Here is a 25,873-nt window from a genome sequence, read left to right as displayed (position 1 = left end):
CTAAACAGTGTCGTAAGAATATTTGTGTTTTCATAAGAATATTTGACCAACTTTGTAAATGGCACCAAATAGTCTACTTCAAGATATTTTCCTTGCGTAATGGAACAAAGTTGTAATTTAGAAATCATTTCGTAGGGAAATAGGGACTAATGTTTTAGTTAATGATGATTTGAACGCACTTAAAGTAGTTTAATTATTAAAAGAAGCGCTAAGTGTAGAATGATAAAGCGTCTTTGTAACAATGGAATGACCTTCAGACCTAAATTAAGTCCACTAAGTTCCAAATTCAAATAAGAACCAGGGCTTGTTACTCCTTTTTTTTGTTTTCTTAAATCTATACTCCTCTACTCATATTATAAAGATAAAATATATGTATTTTTGTATGTATTGAAATAACTTGGCCGATTTCAGTTATTAGTGAGTAACACAGACTATATTCTTTTTAATTTCAGAATTTCACGCGAACAAACGCGGGCAACAGCTAGTATTATATTATATGGCATCTTGGTAATGTTAAACACTATTTTTCAGGGTGCAGCACCACTTCTTGTGCCGTTTTTAACCGAAGTCGGGCAAATCTGTCCGTCAACGCACAATCCCGCAGACTTCGTGGTGGAGACTGTAGCCAGTGACCCTGAGGCATCCGCGGAAATGTCTGAACTCTGCCAAAACGGGAAGCTATGCCGAAAGTTGGATAGGATGACGTTGAGAGGCGGGAGGTAAGATGAGTCTTAATAAAACTCTACCTTGATATCAAATCATTTTCCATTTTGTATGTATTTTAAGGTATTAAGTGTCATTCTTAATGTTGATTCAATTTCTTTAATAAAAATTGTACGCTAAAATTATTCTGAAGATCTGTTTCTTTTAGTATTTCTCGGAATATTATCTACCACCAGATTATGGAAGTAGCCACAAACGAAATAAAAGCTTTTCTAACGCTGTATAAGCTTATATATTAATATTTCTGTACACAAAAGCTAAGAATAAATCTCAAGATATCATCCATACCCATTATAACATGTAGCTCCCTTAATTGCCTGTTACGTCATTCATGAGAGATATGACAGTTATTGTATTCCATACATTAAAGGTAGACTCAGTATCGTGTTAAAAAAAAACGGGAACTTTTCTCTTCGTTATTTATTCACAATAATGTTCATTTTATGCATTTAAAACTTAAACGCTATGAAAGTGAAAAATAATCAATTAAACGTTCAACGTCTTTCAGGAAGCCAGTTCTGCACTCGGATGAATCCATCCAAAGAATCTTCGTGGAGCATATAGCCAAAGAACAAATGCAGAAAATGGAATTTCCCACCACATTCCTGACTCAGTTTCTCATATTAACAAAGCGAATGTTTATACAAAGTAGAAGAAATTCGGTAAGAAAAAAACTATAATTATTCACCGATTAATACGAAATACACAGCCTATGAAACTAATAAAAACGAAAGAAAGTAGACTATGTGTTTTTCCAGACTATCCTCTACATCTGTGCTGAGTTTCATAGAGAACCGTTCTGCAATTTATGCTACAAACTCTAAAAACCATCTATCCATCCAAAATTTCACATTTATAACCTTAGTAAGATATCTGCGCAATTAAAATGCTATTAACTGCACTTATAATCTTTACAGCCCACTCTTTATATCGCAAATATTAGTAGACACTCTCTCTAAATTTCTAAACAGTGTAACTGATTTTATATAGCGTAAAATTAGTTCACCTTTTATGAGGACGTTAACTAAACTAATAACAAGGGACGTGAAAATGCTTCAATCTAAACAAAAAATTGTATATTTTCCGTGCACACCACAGATATTGGCCTCGGCAGGGATTTTTTGCCCTATTTCGAAGGGAAAATAAGCGACCCAACCGTCATATTATTCTTACATTCTATAAATATCTTTGTTCATATTTCGCTAACCTAAATTGAACGTTTAATAAAAGATTTCCCTTATTTACATGTGGATAAATGTTTTATTAAAAACCTATAGAAATTTCAGAATCACTTTCTTTTAAATATTTCTTGTACAAAGCTGTATGAAAAGCTGTTTGAACGATTTAATTTTTCCTGTTTCAAAACAGTTCTTGCATTTTATTCATCGCTCAAAGTCGTCATTTATCAACGTTAAGTCTACTTCTTACATTCATTCGCTAATACACAGATACGAGTACTCTATTCCAGGAAATAACATTTTAAATATGATGCAAAATGTTATTTAAGAAAAATACGTACTTATTGCCATGTCGAAATTGACACGTCAGGTTTCACTTTTATTTACATTTTACTAGAAGAATCGCAGACATGGTTTTCTTCTTCATTTTTATTAAAACAATTGCCTGATACACCTACAAACATATAAATCTTGGAATACAGTTTACAAGTCAACTTGAATTTTTTTTATTGTTGCCCACACTAAATAAAACAATGAACATATGCCAATTTATCTATCGATGTTTACCCATATGTTTTTATTTAATAAATTCCTTTTAATCTTTTATAGTCTTCTTTATAAAGATAAGAGAATGCTTGTTAGAAATGGCGGGATATGGAATAGAAGTAATGATCGCTGCTTTATCTTACTTTACCAAACTTTAGATTACTAGCACAAAATATTTTTATACAGCAAATGATGGACCATTGGCGTATTACGTGTTTAATTTTTCAAAAGCTGTTAGCATTTATCATCGTTCTTTTAATAACAAAAAGGATATACAAGAATACACATTGAATATGTCCTTTTTAATAAACTTTCATGTTCAACTTTTAAGTCTTTTATAGATTACTAGCAGTTGCTCGCGACTTCGCCCGTGTGAAACTAAAAATGCCTATGTTACTCACTGAAAACGTAACTTTATAAAAGTGAAAGAATTTTTGTAATCGGCCCAGTAGTTTTTGAGTTATTACATACAAAAATACAAATCTTTCCCAATAATTACAATAGATGGGTTTTTGAAAAGCACAAAAATTTGCGAAAATACAACAGTAAAGTCATTTATTGCACAGTTATTCATACCTGTCAGGACTTAAATCTACCTTCTCTTTGTTCCACAGATAACATTATGGATACAGTTGGTACACCACGTAGTGTCCGCAGTACTTCTGGGAAGTATTTTCTTGTTAGTGGGAAACGACGCTGCCGTCCCTATAGTAAACTTCAAATTCTGTATCAGTGTGCTCGTGTTCTTCATGTACACTTACATCATGATACCTGTACTGCTGTGTAAGTAGAATGTTATTATAATTTTAAGATACTAGCTTTCGCCTGCGACTCCATTCGTGTGCTATAAAAAAACAAAAGCAAGTAGCCTATGTGTTCTTCCAGACTACTCTACAACTATGACAAATTTCATTAATATCCGTTTAGCCGTTTAGACTACAAACTCTAACAAACATCCATCCATCCATTTCGCATTTATAATATTAGTGAGATAGTAAGATTTACAAAATAAATCAAGATTTAGCCTAACTCGGGTCTTAGGAATGTTTTGATATGTTATTTGAAAATATTAAGAACTCGAGTGCCTAATTTTTTCTTAAAGCAATTATAAATCTAAAAGAAAATTCAATGACGACAAAATCCAACAAAATCTTAACGCTTTATACGTTCTCGTTTCGTGAAACTGTGAGATTGGAGTGACTTTTATTTATTTGAGTTAAACTCAAGCCTCAAAGCCCTTTCGACTTAAAGAAAACGCACGCGTTCACTCGCCTGGAAGTATTTTATTTTGCTACGCATTTGTTTTTTTGTACATTGAAGGGTTTTATTGACTGTACCAACAAAATGATCCGATGTTCGAGCAACGTATTACTCCCTCAATTCGATATACACACGTCTAACACAAAAACGATTCTTCAGAATTAAATTTAAATTTGAACTTCTTTCTTCAGAACTAAATTTAGTCGTCAAAGATTAGGTTATTTTCTAAAGTACAGTCTAACCTCTAACACATAGTGTTAACATTAAAGAGTTACTTAAGTATTCCTTTAGTGTACGAATATATCTCCACACGAAATCCACCCTAAGTGTTATCACATGATGTTTTATGTTCTTATACTTGCGATGATTCGATAAAGTTAAGAATACGTTTAGCAAAAAATAATGTCGAAACGATTATTTTGTCTCTATAACCGTGAAAAAGACATTTAACTCGACGTATTTTTATCAACAGTTCCCATGGAAGTCCGCATGCTGAGGCGTGAATACTTCAACCGCTGGTACGGTCTTAAAGCATATTATGCAGCTCTGACGTTTTCATCTTTACCTGTTATGGTATGTGCCTTTTGTTGATATTCCTACTTTTGTATCTTTTATAATGTAAATTTAATAATATAATTAAATATAATTATCTTTTTTACGCACTATGTTGACAATCCGTCAATATTCAGTATATTTAACAAAATATTTTATAGTCTACTAGCTTTCGCCCGCGACTCCGTCCGCGTGGTATTAAAAAAAATCAAAAGTGAGTAGCCTATGTATTCTTCCCGTCTATCGGTAGGGGATACCAAATTTCAACGAAAACTGTAACATACATCCCACCACCTATCCATCTAAACTTTCGCATTTATTACATTAGTATGATTTTTTTCAGTTCCGTTGAGTGAAAATTTGTGAAATGTTTTTCAGGTGCTCTTCGGTTTACTGTTTTTAGTAATCGTCTACCTCATGTCAGGACAAATTCTAGAATGGGACCGGTTTGTCTTATTCGTGTTTTGCGCTTTGCTGATCGCCATTTGTTCTGAAGGCTTTGGACTCGTCGTTGGCTCTGCGTTTAATGCTACCGTAAGTTACCTACTCAATAGCAAATTCACCTTTGAATAAACTATTACAGTTTTTTTTTTTAATCATGTATAATCTATTTTTAATTATAAGTATGAAAATCATATACAATCGCAAAAATCCGCGATGATCCATTATTAGGAAAAATTTCCTTGTTCATTGCAACGAGAGAATCTCTGCTTCTTCCTACAAATTAATGATGAGATAGCAGTGAGTTGTGCAAACGAAAATATATTAATAAAAAGACACTAGCTTTGTATCACTGATTGTTTTTTTTTTCGTACATTTATAAGCTGCGTTGTTAAGTTTTTGTTCCGCGTTTCGTTTTAAAATTATCATACGATTGTAGGTTTTAAAGGAACACCGTCAGTTCCTGACTTTACCAGTAAAATTTTAATCTAAACAATTTTGTTGCTAGACTTTTCGATTGAAGATTAATTGTAAAAGTAACAATGAAAAATATATTAATACTTCTCTCCATCTTTACAGAATGGCTCCATCGTAGGTCCCGCAACGGTATCTCCATTATTGGTACTTTGCTGCTATGGCATGGGATTCGGACCGTATATAGAAACTAGAATGCAAATATTAATGTCATTATCGTATCTGCGTTACGGTTTATCAGGATTATCTATCGCATTGTACCAAAAGAGATCATCTATGGAGTGCCATCAAGAATTCTGCCTCTACTCTGATCCTAAACTCATTCTTCGTGACGTCGGAATGGCCAATGATACTTATTACATGCAAATTGTTGGTTTACTAGGTTTTATAATCATTCACAGGTTGATAGCATATTTTGTATTACGTTATCGACTTACCTCGGAATTCTCAAACAAATTCATGTCGTATATTAGTAAATTTTTAAAACATAGATAATTTTTGTCGTTTCTCTGAATCTAGAAATTTGATAGAACAAAATAGAATGTATTTCTTGGTATTTACTAAGATTATTGTGTTTTCTCTTCTATTTGTACAATTAATAGAAAAAGGAATTGAACAATTTTTGAATATATTTGTCTATTATCTTGGCGGTTGAACATTATGCATTATCTTCTTAAAACATGACAGTTATATGTATTTCTATATTTATAGTCGTTTTTAGTACAATTAACTCGGTTACCTGGTACTCAGAATTACAAGTAACTTCCAAGTATCTTAGTTATTATTTAATCGGACAGGGACTTAACAATTAGTTTAATAAATGTACTAAAACTTTAACTTGATATATTTTGTAAGTTTTGAAGTATTTGAATCTGTGATTTTTAATTATATTCTGTTTAAGGATAATCTTAATAAAGAATAAAATGTTTATGAATGCTGTTTGTTTTTTCTAGTATTACCTATACGGAATTTAAAACTCAAAGATTAATTCTGTGGGATCAGATAAATCTTTTTTTTTAATTGCTCATCAGGTGTCAACCATCGACAATTCGACATTCGAAACAATATCTTCTTTATAAAAATTACTAAAGTGATTATTAAAAAAAAGTAAATAATCATGGTGACTATGATTTACTCATCAAACGAAACAAATAAGTTACGTGCCTTTTAAATCTCATTTGCGTGATTCGTTTTTCCTACCACTGTTTGTTAATCGCTTACTGGAATTCAAAACGTGTCAAATTCTAACACGCAAATCAACTATCAAGACTAAAATAACATATTTTAAATTCAACCAGCATTTCATGGAATATTAAATAATTCTAAACTGCAACTTCTAAATAAATTAAATATGCAATCTATGTGGGCGCTACGATCCAAAGTAGGTCTTAGTCTGAAACTAGAAGTCTCCACTACCCTTGTCCCGCACCACTTTGGGTGGGATCTAAAGATTGTTTAATGTTCCTATAGGAAGTCCGAAAAACACGTGTCTTGGATCACCAGCCTTGGCCCTTTTGTTGGTCTTTCTTCACTCCAATCTTCAACACCACCAGTCAATCAAGACCTTTCACGTTTTATAGATAGGGTACTATATTGTCCGTTTAACGTATTTTTTTTCAATCAAAACACGTGATGATTGCGTGTTCATTATCTGAGATAAGTCTAACACTGGCCAGTGTGTATCTAACAATTAAATTCTGATAACATTACTTACGTGCTTCCAATACAGTGGATAACACATTGTTTCTAAGTGACGTCAATAAAGTTCAAGGTTCGATTAAAAATTAAATATTTAGGGCCTGTCCCACCAAATTGTAAATTGACAACAATCAAAGGTCAAATGACAGTGACGTCATTTCTAAATTATTTGAGCCTCTATCAGCCAGTGGTGGGACAGGCCCATCTAGTTTTAGCATTTTTTCAATGAAAAGATCTATGGTAGATACAATGTTTATGTGGGTAGTTGGGTTTATGAATAATTCTTGTATATTGTGTACTGCATAGCCTTATTCTGACCTAATTTTGATTGTAGATACGTAATATTTATTTTATATTCAGTATAGCAACAAAAGATCAAATGTAACACTCTAAAACAATAAAATTAAGTTTCATAACCCAACTATAAGTAGATAAGAATGTTTGTTAAAACATACTGAAGCATCATATGATATCATATGTACTGATATGGCTAATGGAAATATTAATGAAATAAGCTTACATAATAACAAATGCTTATCCATACATTTAAAATAAATAAAAAACCTGCTGCATAATTTTATTGCTGTAAATGTATAATATCAATCACAATTTAATATCAGATAGAAATAATAAAAAAAAAAAACAACAACTTTGATTCAACAAATTTAAGCAAAAGCAATATGTACTTTAACTTTGTTCCAACAAAGATAAATAACTAAACATATAAAAGAGTTTAACTCTGGTGCTATTGCAGCTACATTTAATTATTCTTACAAACTACACAGTCAATCTTTGCACACATCCAAAGCATCCTGTTTCTCTTCAGCCAACTCCTTTCCGGTATTATCTAACATTTTACGGGCAAAGTCAGAGATAGTTAGCCCCTCAACAATCTTCCACTTACCATTGCTAACGGTAACGGGGAAAGAAAATACAACATCACGAGGTGTACCGTAAGAACCGTCAGAAACAACCCCCATACTAACCCAGCGGTCACCGGTACCCAAAAACCAATCTCTCATGTGATCAGACGCTGCTTTGGCAGCAGAAAGAGCAGAAGACATCTTCCTAGCTGCGATCACAGCTGCGCCTCGCTTCTGTACAGTACTAACAAATGTGGTTTTCAAAAATTCTTCGTCATTAATGACTGCAGGAACTGCTTTCTCAGCACCATTAACCTTAACTAAAGCATTTGAGGCATCAGGGAACTGTGTTGACGAGTGATTACCCCAAATGATTACATTCTTAACATCTTGTACGGGAACACCAATTTTTGCTGCTAATTGCGACTGAGCACGGTTTTGGTCCAAACGGGTCATGGCAGTGAAGTTTTCTTTAGGAATAGATGGAGCATATTTTGAACAGATCAAAGCATTGGTGTTTGCAGGGTTTCCTACAACAAGAACCTTAACATCTTTACGGGCAACTTTATCGAGAGCCTGTCCTTGCTCCTTGAAGATGCGTACATTAGCAGAGAGCAGATCTTTTCTCTCCATACCCTCTCTCCTTGGCATAGCACCAACTAAGAAGGCTGCAGCGACATCTTTGAAAGCCTCCTCTGGGTTGGCTGTAGGGAGAACCCCAGTGAGCAAAGGCAGCGCACAGTCTGCAAGCTCCATTACTACACCTTCTAAAACTCCCATCATAGGAGCAATATCAAGAAGGTGCAGGTATACTGGCTGTTCAGGACCAAAGACAGCACCAGAAGCAATCTGGTACAACAGCGAGTAAGCAATTTGCCCTGCGGCTCCAGTTACTACTACTTTAATTGGTGCAGCCTGAAAAAGAAAACAAATTAGTTATTTAAAAAATTACTAATTAGTCATACCTTTCAAAAGTCATTAAAAGCATTTATTCATTTATAAATGGTCAAAGTTCAAAAAAATATATGTTCAAAGTTCAGAATACTTTTTCATATAAGATATCATTGATAAAATCTTATATTAAATTCACATAAAAAATACAGTTAAGAAGTTACAACAATCAAAGTATCAAGTAAAAAAAAAATAATTTAATACAACATATTATTTCACAATATGGATAAAAAATGGTTAAATATTAATCCCCTTATATCGTTAATAGTAGTCGCTATTTTTAGTTTAGAGTAACCTTGAATAAGTTTGTAATTTACCATTGTTGTCAAAGTTGCAACTACAACTACCCTCTCAGTATTCTCTGCTTCTGAATACCCACAACAACATGCCATGCCGGCAATAATTAGCTTACAAGATCAAATAAATGCTATACCATACGATACGGTTATCATCATTTGATAATAATCCCCTCTATGATTCGAATTGATTGTGCTCTATAAACCAAGTGAAACGGAATTAAAATCCATAAACTATTTAATACTCTTACAATTAATATTTTTGATCTTAGTCTAGAAGTACAAGTATACCTAAAGGTCATAGCAATGTCAAGTTACCGCTGGAGAAAATTTATAAAAAATCTTACCATTTTGTAGCTGTTTGATCAAGGCACTTATTCAAAAAACAATTCGTCCAATACACAGGCGGTAAGCGATGTTCAAGAAGTAGTTCCTTCTGTGACCTCAGCTGATCGCTTGTGATATACAATAACCGAAAACCGAACTGAACCTAAAAACTGGACTCAATTTATAAGTATTGCATATAACTATAGATGACAAGATGACAGGTCATATTACGCCGGCAACTGATTGCAGATAATGCCCGGTTTACATTATGCCAGTACAATAGAAAAATGTAAATTGATAATTGTAATAACTGAATAATGGATTAAAGTTGGAAATCCAAAGCAGAAATAAATTTACAATGTGGAAATACATATATTATTACATATTACAATAAAAAAAATGAGTCAACAGTTTACATTACACTGGCAACATGTAATAACTATCGTTAACTTAAAATAAACCATCCATGCCTGCTAGGCCGTAGCTACTGACCTATTGTACTGGCATAATGTAAAACAGGTACAGTGGATATAGACAACATAGTATGCAAAGATGTTTATTTTTACAGAAATTAAATCAGAAACAAACTTGACCAAAAAATATTTGATTATGGCGATTTTCTTTATACAATTCGATGTGATACAATACAACGGTTTTATCGATTTAAAAGCCGTGGTCTATTTTTTTTGTTAGTAAAAAGTTCATTCGTATTTTATCTTTACCGAAATAATCTGTTAAGTGTTCTCTTTGGTACGGGCTGGCGAATGTGACATAACGTGATAACCTAAAATTTATACATTTCCCCAGAAAAATATCAAATAAAAATAATTAAACGATTCCAACAAATACATTATTGATGCAATAACTAATTTAATTAAAAATGTCATCGCTATTACGGTCAACGAAGTTTATTCGGTATTTTACTGGTGCAGCAAGAACTTTAATTTTAAACTCGGCGAAAACTGCTGAAGTGAATTTACTTGTAAATTCTAAAGCATTAAGTGCAAGTAATAGGTAAGTAAAATGTATGACTAAATTGTAACGAAATTATTAGTTACAATTTTTCTTCATGTCAATTTTAAGTTATATTTTGGTAAAAAACTGTGGTAACGAAATGGAAGGATACATCAATCGATAAACGCTGAACGTAATAGTTTCGTCTCACACTGTATATACTAAATCTATAATATATACTAAATCTATAGTATATACTAAATGTACTAAATCAATCCTAAATCATGTCTTATATTGATTTCACAATATCAAATGATGTTAGAATCGTAAATCAAAACTAAGCATGTCGTAAAGTTTTCTGACGATATGTTAACCTTCAATGATGAAAATTAGAAAATTAGAGAATGTTTTATTCCACAGTCTCTTGCTGAGAGATTATGCGACTTCTAAGAAGAAGGAGAATCTTGAACCTTTACTACAAAGGTTAGACTCGGATGTGCGAAGATTTGGAAGGATCACAAAGAAAGATATAGATGAAGTATTTGATGAGGTTATTTCAAAAAGCGACATCACCAGTTCACAATCATTGCTAGTTATCAGATGTTGTGGTGAGTTAAAATATATACTTATTGGATTCATATTATATTTTTTAATTAAATCATACAGGCTCCTCTGTACAATCTGATTTTTTAACGATCTTTAACAGATTTAAAATAAATGTCTATTTTAAATTATAGAGGGATAATCTTACTAATATTTTAAATGCAAATATTTAGAGTTTGTTAGAAGTTATCTCCGAAATGGCTGAACAAATCTTGATGAAAAGCAAGTTCATATATAAAAATGAACAAAACATTAATACAATATCATATAATTTCAGGTGAATTAGTACCAGAAGAACTTCCCGAACAAAGAACACTTTTGGTACAGAAAATATGGAGTGTGTTAACAGAAAGAGGCATCCCAATGGACATATCTCATTACAATGCTTTACTAAGGGTTTATATTGAGAATGAACATCCATTTTCACCGGCTAAAATACTTGAAGAACTAGAAAATAAAGGGTTGCAACCAAATAGGTAAATAATAAATTAATTTAGGTACTTAAACAAGTAATTTATGTAGTTTTATTTTAATTAATATCAAATTTTATGTATTTTTTTTAGAGTAACTTATCAACGACTTATGTGGCGTTATTGCCAAGAAGGAGATGTAGACGGGGCTACCAAAGTTCTAGAAAAAATGAGGGAACTCAATCTCCCAGTATCAGAACCAGTATTAAATGCCTTAGTTATGGGACATTCATTCCACGGTGACACGGATGGTGCTAAAGCGGTGTTAGAAACAATGGCCGCTGCAGGATTACAACCAACCAATCGAACATACACATTACTTGCTTGTGGATTTGCAAGAAAAGGGGATATACAGAGTGTTAAAGAAGTTGTCAATACAGCAACTGCAAAGGATGTCTTTATGTGTGATAAGGTGTGTTAAAACATTTTTTTTTAATGTAGTAAATATATATCTACATTATCTACTTAAATTTGGAACTGATAAATGTTTTAACATAGATATGTGTAAAATTTAATAGTACCCTTTTAATTACCTGACATCAAAAAGGAGGTTCTCAGTTCAAACTTTTTTGTATGTAAATCAATTATGTAGAATAGTGTAGAAACACTGCCATTTGGTCGGACATTTTTCAAAATAAAAGTAATCCAGTAGTTTTTGAGTATTCCTTAAAAAGATTAGAAAAGATCGTTTTTTGTTTTAAATTAACTTTTCGTTTTTCGTTCAATTTTCTGTTTACTTTTTTGCAGGATATTTTAGATATAATTGAACATTTAGCTGTTGGTGGTCATAATGACAAAATTGAGGAACTCTTTCCTCATCTTCAAAAGAGTCAGGGATACAACCAGGATGTATGCAATCTTGTGTTGAGATTATTAAACAAGGGACATGAAGATTCCGCTAAGAAAATGATAAAAACAATGCCTAAAGTACAAACGACCGAAGATACACCATACAAATGTGCATTCTTTGTAAAACATTTAGTGAAACTTAACAATTCTCCGGACAATGTTGTAAAGTCATGCAGAGCTCTCCAAGAAGAAGGTTTGGCGCCAAAAGCACTATATATCGCAGCAGAGACAGCCTTCCAATTAAAGAAACCTGAATTAGCTCAGAAACTATTAAAAGAGTTGCAGAAAGATGGATATGAGTTACGTCAACATTACTTTTGGCCTATTCTTGCACAAAAAGGCAAAGAAGGTGATGAGGAAGGTCTCTTACAAGTGCTTAAAGATATGGCGAGAGAGGATTTGATTCCGACCGGTGAAGCTCTCAGAGATTATGTTATTCCCTACCTCATTGGTAAGGATACTCCCGAAAATATCATTCTTAAGTTGCAAATTTCAAATGTACCTCCTGCTTTAAGCGCAAGAAATGTAATGATAGAAGTTTTAGAAGCTGGAGATATTCAGAAAGCAGCCGATATTGCTTTACAGTATCGTCCTAAAGGGCAGTACACATTGATTTCAAGACCGTTGATTCATGCTCTAAACAAAACTAAAGATATTAAATCTTTTGTAAATATATTACATGTTATAAGCCGTCCCCAACAAACAAATACAGAAGATGATACTATGATCGATGACACACAGAAGGATGATGTTAACAATAGAGAAGTAGGACGTATTGTGAAGATAGCGGTGAAGAATTTGGTGGATCCCGAATTATGTGAACAACTGTTAGAAGCATTACACTCAAAAGGCCTAACTATAAGCACATCCTATGCTGAAGAAATAGAACAATATTTAGGACAAAATATGACTACAAATATATCTGAGTTATTATCAAAATTAACTTCACCAGATTTGGAAGTCGCCCCTCTCGAAAGTCCGCGTCACACTGGACCAAGGAATTCCGCGCAATTAGAACAACTATTGACTAGAATTAAAAGTAAAGGTGGAAATAATGTTATTCGCATACAAAAGCAATTATTGGATACATATATTAAAGAAAATAATGTCGAAAAATTGGATAGTTTCCTGGAGGAATTGAAACCGACAAGTTTCGAACTAACAATACCAACGCTCGCACAATTATTTGAATTCTATGCAGTGAATGATAAAATTGATAAAGCTAGAGAAATTAAAGATCAGATTACCGCAAAAGATCCTGAATTTAAACTGAACAAATATAAAATTGTGCAATTTGCAAATGCTTTAGTGAAAGCCAATAAATATGAGGAAGCTGTACAATTTTTAAATGACAGCAAACAAACAGATGAGGATGAACTCTCAGGGTTTATGTTAAATTCTAAATGCTGGCAAATGTTAAACACATTGGCTGAGCAAAAGGATGTTTCTAAGGTGGGTAGAATCTTACTAATAATAAATGCGAAAGCTTAGATGGATGGATGAGAGTCATATAGGCGGTAGCCTATATGATTAATGAATCTCAATGAAATTCAGCGTAGATGTAGATAATAGTACAGAAGGACATATTTTATTTATTTATGATTTATTAAAAATTTAATGAAAACATAGTTTAAATATGGAAACAAATATGGCCTCACAAAAACTATATGATTGGTTACTTACATTTTTTTTATTTCACGCTGACGGATTCGCGGGCCAAAATTATAAATAATCTATAATCATTCATTTTAATTTCATAATGTGATTTTTCTCTGGTTCTAGGTGAAAGACATGACAAAATTATTGATTGAAAACAATTACATTGAGCCATCAAATGTCATACTAGGACCGTCAATTAAAGTGCATTTAATACAGAATGATATGGAAGGTGCATTAAATGAGTTTGAACAGTGTTGCAAGCAGTACAGAAGTACTCCATGGAAAGGGGAGTTGATGAAATCTCTTATACTAGCGGAAGATGCTACAAAACTACAATGGCTAGCTGACCTTAGTACTCAGGTAATTATGGTTTTATTGAATTTATTTTTACTAGTGACCCACCCCAGCTTCTGGGTGACAAATCATATCTCTTCTAACATATTCATACCCCTTCTGTTAAAAAAAAATGATTTATTTATTATTTGATGTGGCGATGTAACTGGCATAAAAAAAATAAAGCAAAATAAAAATAAAACATTTCTGACATGCGTAGTCGAGACTATGCATGCCAGAAATGTTTTATTTTTATTTTTATAGTAATATGAATCTTACCTCTACATTAGCATAGGTTAAAACTAAGTTTGTAACTTAATGTTTGTGGTTGTTAGAATTTACAAGGTTAAAATCAAAATCGAAATACTTTAACAGTCAATTATAAAGTGTATTTATCTAGTCTTATGTCCCTAGGCTAAGTAACATTCGATATTTCTGATCGAAAAGACAAAAATGTAAGGAATTGACAATAGTCAATTTGTTATACATTTTTGTCACATATTAATTACTATAAATTTTAGCACATTTTGTCATTAGCAATATTGATACTATTTTGTCTGAAAGGTCCATATAAACTAAAACACTGAAATTCTAAAAATAAATGGTAACAATTTCAGATTCATGGAGAAGTGAATATTTTGCACGACTTAGTACTCGCATTCGTGGAGTGCGGTCGCCTGCGACAGGCGCGCAGGATCCTGGAGACGCCCGGCATGCACACGCGACAGAAACGCCTGGACGACGCCTGCCAGCGATATGTACAGGTATATACACAAAAAGCTACAATCGTTTAAATATTTTTAACTAGACGCGGGATTACAAAAAACTTCTCAGACTAGTCACTTCTTTCAAACTATGCTTTACATCTATTCCAAATTTCATTAAGATCCACTAAGCCATTTTGCAGATATAGATGATGTAGCAACAATCATCAATACATCCCTCTAAATCTTCGCATTTATAAAATCACTATGTTTTCTTTCATTTATTAATACTAAACTAATATAATTACAGGAAGGCAAATCAGAATATTTAGAAGGATTACTGGAAGCCACAAAGGAGTTGTCATACATTGATCGCTCCAATATCTTCTATCATTTACTAGTAACCTACTGCAAAGCAAATGAAACCGATAAAGCTCTCGGTCTATGGACTTTATTACAAGAAGAAGGTGAAATCCCAAGCGAACAGTTCCTGATATACCTCGGTAAACATTTGAAATCCCAGAAAAGAGATGTACCATTCATAATACCTAAACATCAGAGTGATGAGATACCGGTTGAAAATACAGTGAAGAAAACCCCACAAGCCACTAAACCTAAAGAAAACAAACAAACCCCACAAGCAACTAAACCTAAAGAAAACAAACAAACCCCACAGTTAACTAAAAAAGAAGTTAGTGCTAAAGTAGAGGCTTTAGTGAAAGAGGGTAATGCCTCTGCAGCTATGGATTACACAATAAAAAGTATTCAAAATGGTGTGCTTCCGCTAGATAATGTAACAAAGTTCATGCTGAAATCTTTATCTGAGGAAGGAAATGTTGAAAAGATACAATCTTTGGGCGGTTATTTGACTAAAGTCAAGAAGCAACATGTTACCTATGATGACAAGTTTACTCTGGCTGTATTCACAAAAGGTGATGGTCTACAGCATGTTGAGACCCTTTATAATTCTCTTCAAATGGCAAATACTGATGAACAAATAGATGAAATCATTCAAAAATTCCCAAGAACCAATGCATTCGCCTTAGCGGTACAAAATGAGGAATTATCACAAAAATGTAAGACTTTTTTTTTTATTGACACCTAATTGTAAAAGATTTATCTATCCGTTCTTAGCAATAAAATCAGTCAATACACTTCTTTTCAAAAATATATTTTTTTCTTTTTCAGGCCAAAAACTGGTGCAATTAGCTGCTTCCAAAGGTCATGTTTTCCCAGCAAACTTATTATGGATGGAGTATATTTTAGTGGGTAAAGACAAGGAAGCAGATTTGATCTGGAATCAAGCTTTAAGTTCTGCCAATGTTGTAGTCTTCCGACGATTGCTACAGGAATGTTATGTCAGAAAAGACACAAAGCCAGTAGAGAAAGTTATCAGCGCTTTAAAAACTAACAAGAATTTGCCATCAGCAACAATAGCCAATGCTTATTCTAGGTTAATCGATATACTAGTATTAAATAACAAGACGAATGAAGCTAAATCTGCATACGAAGACGCTTTAAGTTACGGCATCACAAAGGACGAAATAAACAAAAATACTCTTCAAAGGCTTAATATTTCCGATAATTCTAGCGATGAATCTAAATCGCTGTAAACTTGTAATTAACATTAGATTTCATCTTTATTTTCTGCGACAGAATTTCTCCGTCGTAGCTTTTTCTATATTTTCGTCTCGTTCACTCTCTTTAAATGACAATTCGGGAGCAAGAGCAAGCCGGAGATAAACAAAGTATTCTTTTTATTTCTTTATTGAACCTGTGATTGTATAATTTACTCTAAAACCAAAAATTGCAACCATTGCTTGCATTTATGTTTGTCATTTTGTAAAACAAATCAAAATAAATAAAGTTGACCTTAATAAGATATTTTCCAATACAGTGATTATGTAAATTGTATGAGTTTAAAATGTACCCTTAGTTTTAGTAAATTATTAGATATTTTCATTGTTTTATTTTAAATCCCTCCGTTGTAAATAAACCCTTCAGTTGTTCAGATAATAAATTGAGTAGAATTTCTGAACAACTGAACATTCGACAATACAACAATATTTTATGGAATGCCAGTTTAACCTTTGGATAAATAAGTGCTTGAATTCTATAAAACCGCTGAATCATATTTCCACAAAGAGATATTACTGATTTTAAGTATGATTCAGTGTAATTGGTCTTAATACCTACCTGATTTAAAGTAGGCTACCGATACCGTTAAAATTAGTGCTGGCATAATGTAAACACAAATTGGCGCTAGAGAGTCTGTGCCAGACCTGCGTTGTTGGCCCAATATGAACCAGAAATTTTTTTTGGTCAGCTTAGAAAGCGAAAATCCTTACATTTTACTAGGTTTAAAACTGTGCAATTTTTTACTTTGCTCACAAGATGAGAAGCGCAAATAAAATAATTCAAGGTGTAAGATATTTATTCTTTGAACAGAAGCTGAATACTGTCTGTATTACATACTCTATATTTTCTTATTTTGCAATTCATGTTTGTGTTTGGCGCGAAAATTAACGTTTTATCGCGAGCAAAGTAGTTGTGAAATTGTAACTAAAATGTTTTATCCTGTGGACACGTTAAAGAGAGGCGGCAAATTTTATTTATGTTGGGTCGCAGATTCTTGGCCTTTGCGTTTTGCTACTATAACGCATAGGCAACTGTGGTCACAGGATATTCGTAAAATATGGTAAGCGATTATCTTCCTTCACTTTTCTGTTGTAATGCATGAGTAGAATAAAAATTAAAAATAAATATTTCCAGTGACGATTTACTTGAAGTGATAACAAATGAATCCGGGCGTCCAACAAACCGATTTTCATTACGATTGAGTTCACAATTACTGCGGGGTTTGGTTAGACTTTACCAAAGGAAAGCTAGCGTCCTCCTAGGTTTGTATATTACATTACTGCATATTTATTTCCTTATATTAAACTCTTTTAACTTTAATGTGTTTTTAGGAGATCTTTGCATGATCAATGCTACCGTTATAAAACATTCAAACAAAAAGTAAGTATCTATTATTCCTATTTACAAAGTATATCTTTTAGATTTTAAACAATGTTTTTATACATAATCATTTTGAATTATGTTGGCCATTTTTTTAATGAAGAAAAATTAATTACTGAGGTAAAAAATTACGCGCGGGAAACGCACGGTCGAAAAAAAATCTAAAATTTCATTTAACGTACAGACAAGAGTTTCTCTTTATTAAATACTGTAAATTCAAAATAAATGACAATTTTTTTATCAAAGATGGATAATACAAGAGGATACACGCGACATTCCTCGTCCAAGACTTCACGTGGTAACTATAGAACAACCTGAGGAAGAGCCGTTAGTTGAAGAATTAATTCAGGTTCGTGTTATTCTCGTTAAATGTTAAATTTTAAAAACTTTATACTAATTCTACTTTTTTAACAGCTTAGCTTGTAAGCATCAATTTAATGGTTAAGAGATTGTGAATTTGCAATCATCCTTTCAGAAAATTACGATCAAAAGTACTGTAATACGAAATACCGGTTTATCACAAATAATCTTTATTTTCAGAATAGCAATAATGTGGTTGCCCATATTGATGATATAACATTAAAGGAACCTACAATACCTGAAATACAATTTTTAATTAATGTAAGTGGTATCATTATTACATCTGTTCTATTATGATGTATAAAATATCTGGCAAACAATCAAACTTGTTCCAAAATTCATATAAGGCGTGAAAGATGCCAGGACCGCTTAATGGACCTCCGTAGTCTGCCAACCCCCCTAAGTTACATAACTGATGGTCTTAACACAAAACAATTATGGTTATTATAGTAGTCTGGATTCTTTGATGCTTTGGCTTGTAGTTTTTGTTGCATGTCATTTTTTTTCAACTCATCCACCTCCTGAATTAAATAACGTGAAAATAAAGCCTAAAGCGTATCATGGTACAGTCAGCGTGTAATTGTACGGCTTTTAGTTAAATGAAGAATTAATAAAAAATATGCTGTCATATACGTAATAAAACGTGTGTTTACATTTTATTATATTAGTATAGATCAGGGGTGGCGAACATTATGCATCAAATTGCCATCTTTTTTAAAAAGAAATATTTAATGCGGTCTTAGATGTGCCATCGAATAATTTTGATTGCGATTATTACGTCAATTCCATGGTACTTCATCATTTTTTCGTAGTGTTTTTTTTTACTTTTGGCGTGCCCAAAATATGTCGCGTGCCATTGGTTCTCCACCCCTGGTATAAATAAAGATGACAAGAGACGTAAAGGTAAAAAATAAACAATAAAGGATGGTTTCGGCGAGCTACGGCCGGAGGTGAGACCGGAGGTAAGGCCGGAGGTACAGTCGGAGGTGCGTTCCCCCGAGCGCACGGTGGAGCAGATGCTACTGGGCAGTAGCGCGGCGCAGCTCAGCGCAATCCTGCCCGCGGACGTGTCGCACGACAAGTCGGATGACAAGTCGCACGATAAGTCGCGTCTGCATACACGGGATCTGCAGATGGAGAGGATATCCGAGTATGACGTCAGCATGTACAGAAAATGTGAGTTAATATGTTAATTAAAAATTGGTTCAACTCTACCAAAACCACAGGGACAGGTACAATCGGGGAAATTGGCGGTGTTCAACTTTAAAGCTATCGTCGTATCGACCTTCTGGATTGAGACGACGCGGAACATTTAATAGGACCTTTTAAATGTGTCTGTACGAAAAATAATCGGTCGGTGATTAAATTTCTTTTCATTATTATCCCAACGAATTATGTTGTAAGAAACGGCCGAATGTCGCGTTGCAAGGAACATGGCAATTTAGCTTTCTTATCACCGCGGATTTCCGGGATTATACCTATAGAGACCACACTTTAAGTTAGTTTTACTATGATTGTTTGTTGTTTTATGTTTCACTATGTTTTAAAATTCAAACTACAATTGTATCTATTTTCATAATTTATTTTAAAAAAAAACCTGTTTTTATTACCAGCTATCGGTGCCGAAATTTCAACAATCGCTGACATTGAAAAAGGTTTGTTAAAATTGCGTATTTTTAAATTTATTGACATCTCTATTGAAATACTAAAATTGTGTTAACGTATACAGAAGTCCCTGAAATTCCCGAAATCCCGCCTCCCGTCCTCAACGTTCCTGAACCATTGGTGTTAGTGTTTAACTTTTTTAAATATACGGTAACATCGATATTTTTAGTTATATAGTGATAAAATAAACGATATTTTTTAAAACTGAAGGTAAGCAAATAAATTAATTTTTACAACTACAAACAATTTGCTTTATCATAGAATTACTTTGAAAATTGTCGTGAATATTCGTAGTTTAGTTTAGTTCATAAGAAAATTACTAAGTAATTGTTTAAATTCTACCAAGATAGCGTATTTTAATAGTTTATAATAGTAATCATGTAATACTGAGTATTTTTGTGTAGAAACAAAATTTTAAATCAAATGTTATTCATTTTCTTACGGTTTTATAAAATCATTTTGTAACAAACAGGCCGGATGTTGAGATGTCAGTGCAGCCTCAACTGACTGAACAATCCGAGGGGACGAAGAGAAAAGTCGACGATGAAATTGTTCTAGAGGTAAAAACATTAAAGCATTGAAATAACTTTGTAACCATGATAAAAAATATACATTTATTTGCTGTCATTGTAAAACTACACTGAAAAAAACTAAGAATGCTAGCTTAACATAAACGGTTTTTAATAGACAATAAACCCCTTAAATTTCATAATTTAGACTTGGTTAAACGCTCTTGAGAGCAGCTTTTGCCGGGACAGTCTTTAAAAGGACAAAAAGTAGTAAGAAAAAATTCAATCCACATCTGCCTAATTTTATTTATTTCTAGAGATGTCTTATAAACATTCATCCATAAAAAAACATTTATACAACCTAGGTAAAGAGAAAGGTAAGTTAATGTGACGTATCCTGTTCATCATCCAGGAGTTGGAGGAGCGGTCTCCCAAGCGGCGGCGCGCTCGTCGTCTCCTCGTAGACCAGCACACGCGCCTCACCACCGACCACATGCGAGACAGGATCGCTAACAACCACATCGAGTTGCGCTGCAAAGTAAGCCCATTGTATTAAACCATTCAAACTTTAGGGCTGTTGCATATAAAACTATGAAAAAACCTGAACTTATAAAGATAAGGCTTATTTTTGCACGGTTTCTATCATATGTGTTATTTACTGGGAAATATGCTTGTTCTTAAAAATGTGCCTCTACTCTTATAACGTTTGTATTTTTAGTTCTTTGTATTTAGTTTTTTCGAATATCACGAGGACTCAAGATATTTTGGGCGCAAAACTGTTTTATTCCCCTGCTTCCTTTTATGCTATGTCTAAAATTTTGTTCTCTAAACTTGTTTGTTCCGAACAGCCACGATATACTTCGGTCTTCTGCCTTTGTACCCATCCACATTCGATCTTAATACTTTTTTGTTTACTATTTTAAAGTGTTTATACATTTTTTATCTAGTAAACATAATTTTAAGTGTTAAGACAAAGGTAGAAGACCGAAGTATGGATGGATTATGTGAAAAAGTATAAAGGATAAGGCTCAAAGTGTGAATTTAAATATGAGGGTTGCTAGAAATGTATAGAAGCAGCACATGTTGCCGACCATTCTTAGGGACAAGGGCAAGTGGATCTAGTGGCTGTTATTTCAAAATCTTATTAAACTAATACTATTTAAAAAAAAAAAACTATACGTTTAGTTATACAAATGACATTTTCCTATAGTCGGTTAGCGAGGACGTGATAAATATCCGAATACCCGCCACTACGTACTTTGTGAGTCCTGCCCACGACGGACATAACGCATACGGGCTACAAGCCCGCCTTGCGCCCCCGCTTCGCACGCTCTACCTCAGGAACTTGCACTCTGTATGCAGTACCACACAACACCGGCACTTGGAGGTAATGTATTTGTACACCCGCGATTTACCGCAGAATAAACTCCATTTACATTTACACTTCGCCATTAGGGTTTATTCCCAACCGTCACCCTGCTCTGTCCCCTCGCGGCGACAGGTGAGAATAAAAAGTTTCATTCGTCCTACCTTTTATTCTATCACCTATAAGATGACAGATGGAAACGTTAAGAAAAAAAATAAGTTCTAATCGTCCACTTGTCGCAATAGGTGGGACGCAGGAAACTTTTTATTAACTGTCCCAACGTGGGGACAGAGCGTGGAGACGGTTGGGAATAATCCGCAATTAGCCCTTAAAAAGGACAATCAATTGACCGGTCTACAGTCGAACTGGCCAAGTGTGAACCACTCAAGTAGCCTATATCTGCATATCAACCTTCCCGTCAACCGTAAAAAGTTCAATCAGCCACCAAAATTCATTTTATTCATGATTTTTCTGTGTTATATAGAAAATTGTACTTTACGTTTAGATTATGTTGAAAATTTCTATTAATTTTCTTATAATCTTAATGTTACTTTTTGTTTAAGTAAAAGTATTTCCTATTACAATAACAGTTTAACTATCAAAAATATGTTATGACGTCATACCTTTGAAAACCTTAGTTACACAATTTTAATTAGATCTCCTTACAGTATAAATCTATGCAAAATCATAAAAATAAATAAGTAAATAAAAAAACAGGAAGCTGTGGCGATGCCAGCTGTACAAGAAACACGACCGCACATACAACCAGTTGAGGAAGAGCCTTCTGGCGCAGTCATCCCTCAGACAGAGCAGCCGGTACAGATGGAGGTGGAGGAGGCGGAGGTCACCGTGGCTGGTCAGGGTCAGGGCATCGTAGACTTCTCAGATCTGCCCACACAGCTGGTGGAAACTTTATCACAAGTCAGAAAACGAACTGGTGAATTTGAAGATAAAGCGGTAAGTGGTAGAAATAGTGTACTATTGATAGTAATAAATTTTACTCTACTTATAACCCGCGACTCCGTACACACGGAATTAAAAAACCTATTAAATAGGCTGTGTTCTTCCAGAATATTCTATGTCTGTGTCAAATTTCATCCAGATCCGTTAAGCCCGAAATATATTTAAACATAGATTCATCTAAACATTCGCAAATATAATATTAGTAAGGCTATAAAAGAAGGAAAATCATAAATTTAATGTAATTTCAGGCTAAAAGACGTCACTCAGGCTTCGTGTCGTACAAGCAGCACAAGGGGCAGCTATTAGCAGATTTCGCCACAGGTACGCTCAGTGCCGGCATACACGGACTGATCACTGTTCTTGCCATACACGGACCGCAGTTCGCTGTAGCTTAAATGCTCCTACACTAACTTTGTCGTACAGTTTGAAACAGTTCGTGTATGTAGAACCTTATTTTATATATTCATTTGTTGTTTCTCACTACGGGAGGGAGAGATATTATGTTTCTGTATCTTCTATGTCTATTGAGGCAACACAGTGCGAATGTCTAGCAAGCGGTATCTTCGCTATTTTAGCGAATAAAGTTCGGCCGCTTGGTGCTTATAAAAACTATAATACACATTTTATGATATAAATACAAAACATTGTTACAGATATAGAAAAGGAAAATATTCCTGAGAATGTTCAAGCACCGAGCCAGAACGAGAGGCAAGGAAGTTTAACAACGTTGCTCCGTGAGGCGGGGCTCGCGGACATGGAGCCGGGCAGAGCTGTCATAGAGGCGGGCAGAATGGAAGTAGAGCCGAGAAGAACGGACGTAGAGGCGGAAAGAATGGAAGTAGAGGAAGGCAGAATGGAAGTAGAGGCGGCCAGAACGGAAATAGAGGCGGGCAGAATGGCAGTGGAGCCATTGTCTCAGATCAGTATGCGTAGGAGCACAAGAAAGGCCGGCAGCGAGGACACGGAGACGCCGCTCGGCAGTTTGGACCGCACTAAAGTCTCCCTCGGAGATACGGACACAACTACGGACTCTAAGAAATTCATACGGTATCTTTATTTTTAAATGTAAATTGTAGAAATTTACGATTCTAAAATGTATGTCTTCCAAATCTTAACTACAAAAAGAAGGGCGGAATGATTGAAAAAGTGGTGCAAGTATATATCTAACAATGATTAGACTTATCGTCGTGGAGGAAATCGAAAAATTAAAAAAAGATATAAAACCTATTTCATAAAAGACAATTTTAGTATACATAGATGTAGACCATGATTGCCCCTTTTTAGTTTAATATGTTTCTGTGAATAAATGTAGAGTTAAAGGAGACAGTATGTATGTCGTGTGCAGCGAGCAGTGGGGCACGGAGGGCACCATGGTGAAGGTGCTGCGCGCGCTGCGGCCGGGGGCGGGGGCGGGGGCCGGGGCCGGGGCGGGGGCAGCGCTGGACTTGCCCCGCCTCGTGCGCTCGGGGCCGGTGCTGCGCGCTCACACTAACATCATCATGGCGCGCTGTTTCACTTCGCTACTCAGTAACTATTACTATTAAATAATACTCCTTATAGTATACTAAATTTAAAAAAAACCAAACTTATTTAGTCACCTGTGCGTTTTCAGACTATGTTCTCATCATCATTTCATTCCCATATAAACTTTTCCATAAATAAGGTATTGCACAGACAAGATCTTTATGATTGGTTCAAACTACATATAATACTAATATTATAAAGAGGAAAGATTTGTATTTTTGTATGTGTTGAAATAACTTAAAAACTACTAGACTGAATTCAAAAATTCTTTCACCATTGCGATTTTTTTCTTTTTTATTTTAACGTTGAAGGAGTCGCGAGCAACGGCCAGTGTTTTTATAAAAATACAGTCTAATAAAAAATAACCCCAGCTTTAGGCATACATGTATTACGTAAAATTTAAAAAAAAGCTTTTTTTTTTATTTATTGAGGTTTTTACTAATTTTCAGAATTGAAACAGCACGGCTTCGTTAATTTGAAGAAAGATCCTAATACCTTGTGTATAATGGATATTACGTTAGGACCGAAGTTTGACCAAGTCGAAGCATAAATTATTTTTAATATACAATATTTTGTTGATTTTCGTAATTTTCAATTATTTATTATAAACTTTTTTCATAACTGGTTGTTTTATTATTTTTCATTTGTAGAAAATTTAATCATGGTTCTCATTTTCGCACTATTTCTGGAAAATCGAAGTCATTTTCACACATTTTTCAGATTTAAAAAAACTGTCCTTTATTTTTATGACTTCTAGATATAATTTGTAAAGATAAAATTGTTGGTGACAGTTGCCTTCAACTACGTGTTATTTAATTTAGAAATAGCTTATGTATCATACTTCGAGATATTAAAAAAGACATGGTTACTTCTGTATTCCACGTAACAAAGAATACTTGCAGGGATAACTACGTTTATTGTTTCTATAAAAAAAAAGTATTCAAAATTACCCAACATCAGATATGAAATGTTTCGTGTAATAAAGAACTACTCTACGCATTGTAAAGTTTTGTTAGATTGATATTATGTTACAACAATAAAACAAACTATCAGCTGAAAGAATCGTGGCCGAATGTTTAGAACACAATAGTCCTAGATTGTAAAATATAGGAACAAGTATTATTGTAAAATATAGGAACAAGTATATTTGCGTTATATAATTTGTAAAGCGTATGTACATAGGTTAACTTTATGCTGGAATTTCATCTATCCTAATATTATAAAAAGAAAGATTTGTATTTTTGTATGTATTGAAATAACTCAAAAACTACTGTACGGATTTAAAAAATACTTTCACTGGTCGAAAGGTAATATATTTTACAAAGTCCCAAAATGTTAGTATTTACGCATTCATTCCTTCATTTTAGTCGCTAACTCCAAGAGATTTTGACACAAGGGACCGTGAAGCTCGCTTTATTTACGTAATAAAACATCGTCTTTTTAACGACGGGTAGAAACGGGTAAAAACGGGTAGAGCGATTTTATGGAATAACAGAAAAAAACTATAATTTTTGTTGGAGCACGTTATGCGTTGAAAATAAAACGACAGTGTGATATGAACAATTTATTTGAGTAATTTGTATATTA

General features: G+C 33.7%; 4 protein-coding genes across 5 annotated transcripts in view; 3 read left to right on the top strand and 1 right to left on the bottom strand.

Moving 5' to 3' along the window:
• LOC106102046 (ATP-binding cassette sub-family G member 1-like) overlaps window positions 1-6,055 on the top strand; it is a 28,573-nt gene extending 22,518 nt beyond the window's left edge. For both annotated transcript variants that reach the window (XM_013281453.1, XM_013281452.1), the window contains exons 6-11: window positions 532-719; window positions 1,232-1,385; window positions 3,062-3,230; window positions 4,180-4,280; window positions 4,638-4,793; window positions 5,280-6,055. In XM_013281453.1, coding sequence (XP_013136907.1) covers window positions 532-719; window positions 1,232-1,385; window positions 3,062-3,230; window positions 4,180-4,280; window positions 4,638-4,793; window positions 5,280-5,669 — 1,158 coding nt within the window. In that variant the 3' untranslated portion in view covers window positions 5,670-6,055. The remainder of the gene's footprint in view (window positions 1-531; window positions 720-1,231; window positions 1,386-3,061; window positions 3,231-4,179; window positions 4,281-4,637; window positions 4,794-5,279) is intronic.
• A 1,393-nt stretch (window positions 6,056-7,448) lies between these two features.
• Window positions 7,449-9,536, bottom strand: LOC106101978 (malate dehydrogenase, cytoplasmic). Its single transcript, XM_013281369.1, has 2 exons — window positions 9,330-9,536; window positions 7,449-8,650 (listed from the first exon to the last, which is right to left on the bottom strand). Exons 1-2 carry the CDS (start codon window positions 9,330-9,332, stop codon window positions 7,658-7,660), a joined length of 996 nt encoding a protein of 331 aa, XP_013136823.1. The 5' UTR covers window positions 9,333-9,536; the 3' UTR covers window positions 7,449-7,657.
• Window positions 9,537-10,042: 506 nt separating this feature from the next.
• On the top strand, window positions 10,043-16,793 carry LOC106102015 (leucine-rich PPR motif-containing protein, mitochondrial). Its single transcript, XM_013281406.1, has 9 exons — window positions 10,043-10,323; window positions 10,684-10,871; window positions 11,144-11,342; window positions 11,430-11,748; window positions 12,084-13,637; window positions 13,968-14,204; window positions 14,795-14,941; window positions 15,192-15,957; window positions 16,070-16,793. Exons 1-9 carry the CDS (start codon window positions 10,190-10,192, stop codon window positions 16,492-16,494), a joined length of 3,969 nt encoding a protein of 1,322 aa, XP_013136860.1. The 5' UTR covers window positions 10,043-10,189; the 3' UTR covers window positions 16,495-16,793.
• Window positions 16,794-17,410: 617 nt separating this feature from the next.
• On the top strand, window positions 17,411-24,895 carry LOC106101970. The gene is made up of 16 exons (XM_013281362.1): window positions 17,411-17,579; window positions 17,654-17,781; window positions 17,851-17,899; window positions 18,146-18,248; window positions 18,440-18,520; window positions 19,183-19,435; window positions 19,873-19,914; window positions 19,989-20,046; window positions 20,397-20,484; window positions 20,846-20,971; window positions 21,644-21,934; window positions 22,517-22,756; window positions 23,011-23,083; window positions 23,416-23,809; window positions 24,108-24,289; window positions 24,736-24,895. The coding sequence occupies exons 1-16, from the start codon at window positions 17,449-17,451 to the stop codon at window positions 24,834-24,836; spliced, it is 2,340 nt and encodes a 779-aa protein (XP_013136816.1). The 5' UTR covers window positions 17,411-17,448; the 3' UTR covers window positions 24,837-24,895.
• The last annotated feature ends 978 nt before the right edge of the window (window positions 24,896-25,873 follow it).

The sequence above is a fragment of the Papilio polytes genome, unplaced genomic scaffold (assembly GCF_000836215.1).
Source record: "Papilio polytes unplaced genomic scaffold, Ppol_1.0 DF823934.1, whole genome shotgun sequence".
Lineage (NCBI taxonomy): Eukaryota > Metazoa > Arthropoda > Insecta > Lepidoptera > Papilionidae > Papilio > Papilio polytes.
This window is presented reverse-complemented; position numbering and strand designations above follow the sequence as displayed.

What these genes read in the sequence shown, in the direction of transcription:
- LOC106101970 (XM_013281362.1), top strand. Translation starts at nt 17,449, where the DNA reads ATGTTTTATCCTGTGGACACGTTAAAGAGAGGCGGCAAATTTTATTTA. An exon ending in ATAAAACATTCAAACAAAAA is followed by an intron (nt 17,900 to 18,145) that starts GTAAGTATCTAT and finishes TTTTTATCAAAG; the next exon opens with ATGGATAATACAAGAGGATA. An exon ending in CTGTTTCACTTCGCTACTCA is followed by an intron (nt 24,290 to 24,735) that starts GTAACTATTACT and finishes ACTAATTTTCAG; the next exon opens with AATTGAAACAGCACGGCTTC.
- LOC106102015 (XM_013281406.1), top strand. Translation starts at nt 10,190, where the DNA reads ATGTCATCGCTATTACGGTCAACGAAGTTTATTCGGTATTTTACTGGT. An exon ending in ATGTCTTTATGTGTGATAAG is followed by an intron (nt 11,749 to 12,083) that starts GTGTGTTAAAAC and finishes ACTTTTTTGCAG; the next exon opens with GATATTTTAGATATAATTGA. An exon ending in AGCAAAAGGATGTTTCTAAG is followed by an intron (nt 13,638 to 13,967) that starts GTGGGTAGAATC and finishes CTCTGGTTCTAG; the next exon opens with GTGAAAGACATGACAAAATT.